We start from the raw sequence: 8,467 nt of genomic DNA on the forward strand, positions 1-8,467 counted from the left end.
CAGTTCAGTCCTCTCGCAAAAGCAAATCGTTCTGAACTGTTGTATGGGGAAAAGAACATGGCTTCAGAAATGGATCAGACTACATATCCTTTACATAATCTGTCTCCCAGCTACTGCCAATGTCAACTTCTCCAAGTGGTAGTTGCGTGAAGACTTAAACACAAGGAAAGCCAAATGGCCACCAATATGACAAAAAGTTGACCATCTATGGCCAAGAGCAAGCAAAATGCTGACAGAGTACTGTCTGAGAGTTTGAGCCTACCCCAGGCCCAGCAAACTGCAAGAATGAAACCACTAATAGAGCTAGAAAAAAACAGAGTGCCCAAATAGCGAGCCAAAGGAGACACAGGCCGTGTTTTTGGAGGAGAATTCTACTGAACTTGTAGAACAAAAGGACAGATTCAATAGGCCATCCCTGACCAAACACTGTACTCTCTCCAGAAGCAAAGGAGTGGATTTGGGGCTTGCATGCCAAAACCATCTCAAGGAAGATCTCAAAAAAATCAGCATGACATCACTGGACTGAGCAAAACAAGATTATCAATCAAAATGCACAACAATTGGCACAATAATGGTGATAAAATACACATAGGTGCAAGTGAAGGCCCACGGCACATTGGTCGATTTAGAGTCATTGTTGCCAACTAATATACACAAAACATAGTCATTATGGTCTCCCCACATCTTGCAACCCTCAAAATAAAGATAAAAGGCCAAAAAAGACCTAGCATTCATTGTTTAATGCCATTCTCCCCACAGTAGCAATGAGAATGATGAAACAAAATGTTTGTACAAAGAACTTGAATAACAGCTAACTCAACCAGCCTATAAAAAGAAAATCAGAGATCTAAATGCTTGAATAAGCTCAAGCCAAGTGGGTAATAGCTTCATAGGCAAATTCTCAGATGAACCAAATGAAAATGGTGAACAACTAGCAACCTTCTCTGAGCTGCAAATCATGTATTTGATGAATACCTAATTTGAGAAACCAGCAAGGAAGTGCTGGACTTGGCATTCTCCGAACTGGGAAACCAAGATCTACTACATATTGTGCAATTTTATGAAATTCATCACAAATGCCAAAATACTACACTGACTCAGCATTGACAGTGACCACTGGCTAATCTGAATAATGCTTAACTTCAACACCCCTTCTCAATTATGAGTCTGAAGAAATGCAATAACAGATGCTTGAAAAACAAATTCTGAAAAAAAAAATTGGAAGCATAGCCCTAGTGCTATCCCAGCAATATGAATATCTCATCAGGAAACTCAAAAAATGCACTGTGGCAGCAAACATTCAGAAAATAACTAGAAGAAGCTCTTGCATTATCAGTAGAATTAGAGAGCTCTTAGAGAAGAAGGAGGAGGAGGTCAAAAGGAGAAAATACATTCAACAGGATTGCAGCTGGTAAGCAGAAATGCAAAGTAAAGCTAAAAGAAGACTAAGAAAATGACTGAATACAACTTGTGAAAACAAGAGGTAAAAAGCAGCATTAAAATGTGTCAGAAGGAAATGTAACAGAAAGAAGGGCCCTCAAGAAGGATGACAACAGCACCACAACTGACCAATGAAAATTTGAAGAATGCCAGCATTTTCATACTAAGATCTTTGCCTCAAAAAATAGCCATCACCAACACCAACATTTATGTAACTATTCAACAGTATAAAAAATCAAGCTAGATGTGGTTCTTCATGCAATTTGACAGGCAAAATCAGGTAAAGCCCTAGGGTCAGACATTACCTTTGAAGTTTACAAAGCTAGTAAAACAGACAACCAAACTCTTTAATGACTGTCTAGACACAGGTGACATCCCTGACCAGTGGAAAACTTTGAAAACAGTTCTTATATTCAAAAAAGAGGACCCCAAAAACCTTGCTAATTATCATGCAATGTACATTCTCGTCAACCCACAAGTTCATCATTCAAGTTATAATGAACAGAATATTAAAAGATGAATACCAACTATGAGAGCAAACCAACTTTCACAAAGGATACTCTATCATTAACAACCCCTCAATCAACCAGTTAATGGAACAAGCAAGAGAAATCCATGTGCCTTTATAACCTTGTGTTTGCTGACTATGAAAAAGCATTTGACAGCACAGAAATGAATGCAATTGTGAATACATTGAGAAATCAAGACATCAATGAGAATTACACCCAACTGATAGAAGGCTGCTCAACTGATACCACTTTCTTTTACTGACCAATGAACATCCCATTACATCAAGGCATCCAACAAGGTGACACAATCTCCCTAAAGCTTTTCACAATGACTCTTGAAGAAATTTTCAGATGGCTCAACTGGGCAGATAAAGGTATTCACAACTATGGCAAGAAGCTTAGTTGCTGATGACACTGTAATCATCAACCACAATGTCCAAGAAGCCAAGCAGTGCTAAATGAGCTTAATATGGCAAGCAGAGCATTGGCCTGAAAATCAACAGGAAAAAGACTCAACTCTTGCAAAATTAATTCTGCCCATACCATGAAAAGAAACTAGAAGATGAGCTGATAAAGGATATAAATTCCTACATCCTACATTGGCTAGGGGATCAGTGCCATGCACACAGTGAACCAACAGATATTGTAGCATGGCTACAATGAACTATAGCACAGCTCAACTTTAACCACATAAACAATTCTATAACAGGTAGAAAACATCAAAGCAAGTGCAGATACTTCAATCCATGTTTATACCAATGATGATTTATAGCTGCAATGCATGAAACCTAAGAAAATCAGAACTGGAGAAGCTCTGAGTAATGCAGTGTGCAATGGAGAAGTGACTATTTAAGATCTTGCTCAGATACTGAATCCAAAATACAGAAAGCTGTATCAATATCAAAGACATTGACAAAGTTGGTTACCACCAGTTCACTGCCAATGCCAGCTGAAATCAATCTTAGAATTCTTCCTCACAGTAAATGATATACTTCTAAATGAGCATGCATGCATGCATGTATATGTATATGTATGTGTGTGTGTGTGTATAAATAATGCGTGTCTACATAGATTGGGCATACTGCAAAAGAAAACAGCATCAGGACAAAAAAGTTATTAATGGAGTTAATAACTGATTAATAACCTGTAAAAGAAGAAACTCAGTATGTAAAACTAAATGAATTTTTACAAACATGCAAACTATTCTCTTGAACCTATATATAGGCGCAAGTACACCTTATACAGATCCCCCTTCCCCTCTTCAGCAGGAATAAAGAAGGGAGAAATTGAAAGAATACAAAGAAAACAAGAGAAAGATAGAATGAGGGGAAAGCAATGGGAAGGGAAAAGAAGGAAGGAGAAAAAACAAGAGAGTCAAGGCAGGAGGAAATTAAACTGTAGAAAGATCTAAGCTGTACTTGTATTGAACCCAGCAAGAATAAACCTATGCATGCTTAGGTTCAGCTAAGTGCCTCCACCTGTTGCAAACACATTCCCTTTTGATAGTGTCTGCCTCTGTTTGATGAACACACGATGAAACCCCTCACTGCAAAGTAATTATGGGGTGGGAAAACTTTGACTCTTTTTATGAATATAGTATTTAATCTAGTAACTATTTATTTAAAGAATATTCAACTGCACAAATTATTATTTCAGCCCATTAATAATTTCTAGGTACTTGAAAGCAAAGTACATAATTTGCATTATTCACATTTTAAAATACACTCTGTACACAAATAAAAATTATATGTAAATTCCACGAAATGTCACAACACTTTGGTTTGAGTATCCATAATAATCAATGCAATCTAACATCAGGGTTTCAGAGACTAGGAAAGGAAAAATATTTTTGCTTTTTTAGGTTTTATCATCCAGTGTTTAGATAGTTAGTACACAACATCAGTCTTTAGCTGAAATATATTGCTAATATGGGATGATTCAGTGAGATGGCAAATTAGTTGTTCTTTATTGTAACTTTGCCTAACTGGTTTTGAAAAGTTACATTAGTTCTCAAAAGTAGAAGCATAATTAGATACAATAAAGATATTTCTTAGTTTAATAACTAAATCTAACCTTGGCTGTAGCCTTCCTAGAATCAGCACATAATTCAATTGTATAAAAAACACGAATCAGATTTCTGATGATAGGTATGGTTGGCTACATCAAAAAACTTATTTTCCCCTGAACCGAACAGTAAGCCACTGCAGAAAGGTCTACACTAATCAGACCCATAATCTATAGACTTTTTAATATTGGTAAAAGAGAATCTTCCATTTCCATGACCACACAGTTTAAGGTCTTTTCGATAAGGTAGTTAAACAATATGAATATTTCTTATCCCAGTCCCAAGACAGAATGTCAAAAATAAAACTCACCTGTAGTGCGGATAAAAATATTTGCTTATGTCTTCATAAACAGCACGAAATCTTAGTAAAAATAATTTTAAAAGCACCCTTAGATACTGACATGCAGTTTCATGAAGCATGCTTTTTAAGCATGAAAGCACTTTTCAGTCATATGTAAATGATATGATTGAAATGTCATGCAGAAGTTATATCTTAAAAGGTCTTAAGAGTTGGAAACAGCACCTCAAGGTGTACAAGAATATAAAAACAAATTTTCCTTCTGAAACATTTATCCAGACACACTTATCTCACAACAGAATTCATTCATGATTTCTCACAGGCATTCTGATCCCACATTTCATTTGGTTTCTTTCTTGCTGAAACTTCTTACTCTATTCTACAGATGAGTTTCTGTCCCACAAATATGACAGTAGCGGTGTACTGTGACCAAACAGCAAGACATATACAATGAAGCAAGTCATTTCCAAAGAAAAATATGAAATAGAAAGCTTCAGTGCCAGTAAACCAGATCAGAAAATCTATAAATTGGCTTCCAACATCTGTAAAGTTTATATTTCAAAAAACAGCAAAAAGATTATTACATTGGACATGTAATCCTTGTGGTAGCAAGTCTTCAGTTTTCAGGCTAAACTAGTTTCAGTTTAATTAAATAAGCTGTCACAAACTCATACATCCCAAATATTCCAAATTAGAAATACCTTTAACAACAGAACATTATTATTTGTGGACAGTTTGTAAATTCCCTCTAAAAGCCAGGATTTAAACTAGATAATTAGGCAATTTTGTATCTGTTACAAAGAGTTCAATGTTGTGAGATAAAATTGAAACTCTGACTTCTCTTTGAAAGAGCAGTATGAACCAAAACTTAACAAAACAGTTGAAAATGGTAAGCAGAAATGACAAAACTAGAGTGGTTATCTATCTATCTATCTATCTATCTATCTATCTATCTATCTATCTATCTATCTATCTATCTATCTCCAAAATTCACTGTATAATTAATATTCAGTTTATTTAGCATTAATAAAGTTCCCTTGTTTGGTAAAATTTTTACACTGTTGAATATTTGTACTTGTTAAATTTTGTAATCACAGCATTCTAGATTTTGCCAATATTTCCTAAATTTGTCTATATTACCGTGATATTTAGATCATAAAAGTTTCCAATTGAAAACTCTGTGATTAGGCCTAATTCATACTACATTTCCAATATACAATATTATTTTCCTCCATAGGTCAAAGCATGAACACAGTTGTCTTGACAGGCTGGCAGATATTATGCTTAAGAGCAAAATGTGACACATATAGATGTTTAAATATATCTGTAATACATGGATTTTGAAATACACAAGTGGTAGACCATACACCAGAAATACCAGATACTGAGCCAGTATAATTGTGTATCTAAAATTTGTATCATGAGCTGCTTCTAGCATAACACATTGCTTCCAGAAAACATTTTTCTACAAAAAAAAACTACATGCAAACCATATATTAATTACTACAATTCTTCAATATGTACATATGCAAAGAAACCAGTCCATCTTCCAAAGGAACATACTGTATAACAATCTACTTCTTAATGCAGACCATAGACGTTGTTGAGCTGAATCAGGCCAAAGGCCAGTCAGTCCACCATTTCGTTCCTGTGGGAAGGCTACAGGAACAGAGCAACAGCACACTCCCACTCGTATGTCCAGAGGCACACAGCCATCACTAGTAGCCATTTCTATAGAAAACTGAGCGCTAATTCAAAGCAGTAGAAAACCAGCCCGTTTCAAATGACTCTAAACCTTCCACTGGTTTCCCATTCTAAACTTCGATGTTTGCTAGCACGTTAGGACTGTGCTCAGAACAGAACTGCAGATCTCACTCCTTTTTGTTCCTTTCTAGACAAAGCCGAGGTACCTTATTAGCATCACCACACCAAAATGTTTCCACCAGCTAGCCTCTCCTTCTCAAAGGCTTGTATCCAGGACACGTTTAATATAAAGTAAAACCCTCTGAACAACACGAGCCAGACTTCTCCCCACAAACCCACCTGGAAGAAAAGCGCTCCACCTCCACTTTGTAACCTAGTCAGTCCAATCCCTCTGCAGGCCTTCGATGAGGCAACAGCTCTCAGCCCGCGCCAGCAGCTGGGCCAGTGACTGTGCAGAAGCGCCGCGAAGACTCCTGGCCTCTGGGCGGACTAGATGCCGCCGGTAGGAGCAGGTGGCCGGCGTTTCCCCCGCCGCCCAGCGGTGGTACCGACCACGCCCCTCCCCCTGCATAGCTCTCGCTCCCCGCCTCACCTGCCGGATGCTGCTTGTTTCTGGCACCGCGAACTCCTCCTTCTCTTTGGGGGTTTTCACGGTGACTTTAATGATCCGCGGCTCAGATGCTGAGGCAGACGCGGCCGGGGCGGGGGGATCGGTGGGGCTCTGGGGCCCAGGAGGGTTCTCGCCGCTCTCAGACATGGCGCGCGCGGGGCGGGTGGACGAACGGCGGGGCGGCCTCCTGTGCTCGTTAGCCAAACCGCGCAGCGAATGCTGGGTAAGGTCGACCCTCTCCTCTCCTCTCACCGCCTCGCGCGCGCGAGCCCCACCACTATAAAGCTCTCCCACTCTCAGAGAGTTCAACGGAAACAGCCCGGCTCACTTGCGGCGCCTACTGATGGCGTCATGGATCGGGGAAGTTACTAGAAAAGAGGAACTGACTCGGCCGGCTCATGAGAAACCGAATGGGGTGCTATGCGCACGCGCAGAATGGGGCTAAGGGAGTCATGGCGCGTGCGCATTGGGCCCTCATTCTTACTGCGCAAACGCAGTTGAAGTGACAGGCCCAAGTTGGGATTGTTAGGTGAGCAGCTACTTTGACGTCGTGGGGAAGTACTTGCGCCCCTGCTGACGTATTTTTTGACGACTCATGGATGGTTGTGGCGCAGTTTTTCGGCTGTCGTGTTTGCTTACTGGAGCGCTTTGCATTCTGAAAGTTAAGGGCGTCTTTCTTTAATACCCTCTCCCAGTGGTTCTGGGGAGGAACTGTATTAAAGTTTCTTAAATCATTATTCAGAATTATTTAAGAGCGTCCTTGAAACTTCGATTTGACTTCTTTGATTGAATATATTTAATCGATTGAATATATGTATTCAATCGGTTGAATATATATATAGGCTTAGATCTGCAGGAAGATGTCCGAAGGCATAACTCGCTGAAATCGGAGTCCACAATGAATTTTAATGAATTCTTTCAATGAATTTTAAAGCCCGCAAGAGAAGCTTAAACCTGACTTTACGTTACAAGCCACTTTTTATGGACGCTCCAAATACAGGGATTCTGCTTGTCTACCTGCGTGTGCGGTGGCAAAATCTTGCTGGGATCGGATAGGATAGAGAAGGGCCGGGGTAGGAGATCATACTGAATTGAGGTGACTGGCATGGCTTATTCAACCTGGAGCGTTGATTCATTTTTAAGAGTCTTATGCTTGCACTTTTAATTTGCATCCCACTAACGGCAAGAAAGATTTGGTGTTGAATTTTGGCAGTTCAGCTTGAAGTACATGAGGACTATTTAAAAAAGACAAGTTGGTGTCACAGATATCCCTTGAGTTACCTGCTTCTCCCCTGTTAGCAATATAGAGAATCACAATTAGACATTGAGTGGGGTTGTGCAAATCTTCACAGCAGCTCTTTGTCTGGACAAAGATTGAACTGATGTGCCCATTCTGTGTCACAGCATTTCTGTGAAGTGCTACAACACCTGCTTCTGATTGATGGAGCAGTTGTGGCATTTCACTTATCAAAGTGGGTTCTTCGCATACATAAAAGCCACATCTATTGAAGCTAAGTGACAGATCAGCCCTATTGCAACACAGCATGGAGGTGGAATATCTAACCTTTAAGAGGCACTTGGGAATGTATATGAAGCAAAGAACCTCATTAAGGCAGATCAACATGATACACACATGCTTCCTAGCTAGTAAAACTATCATGTTGGGTGAACCCAGCCTGTGTGGTTAGTTTAGAATCCAAAAAACTGGATTGAATAACCCATGATTAAATTACCCATGTGTCATGGAAATGCAATTATATAAATGCTATCACCATTTAATGTACATTTAATGTACTGGGGAATCAATCTTAAAGGTGGCACAATGCAGCCAGGATCAGAGA

At 39.3% G+C, this 8,467-nt stretch overlaps 1 protein-coding gene across 2 annotated transcripts in view; it reads right to left on the reverse strand.

Moving 5' to 3' along the window:
* UBQLN1 (ubiquilin 1) overlaps positions 1 to 6,970 on the reverse strand; it is a 28,098-nt gene extending 21,128 nt beyond the window's left edge. The window contains exon 1 of one of the 2 annotated variants that reach the window (XM_063295184.1): positions 6,609 to 6,970. In XM_063295184.1, the coding sequence (XP_063151254.1) occupies positions 6,609 to 6,773 (165 nt within the window). In that variant the 5' untranslated portion in view covers positions 6,774 to 6,970. The remainder of the gene's footprint in view (positions 1 to 6,608) is intronic. The other variant, XM_063295183.1, reaches the window with a different exon arrangement.
* Positions 6,971 to 8,467: the final 1,497 nt, after the last annotated feature.

Source organism: Candoia aspera, chromosome 2 (genome assembly GCF_035149785.1).
Source record: "Candoia aspera isolate rCanAsp1 chromosome 2, rCanAsp1.hap2, whole genome shotgun sequence".
NCBI classification, from domain to species: domain Eukaryota; kingdom Metazoa; phylum Chordata; class Lepidosauria; order Squamata; family Boidae; genus Candoia; species Candoia aspera.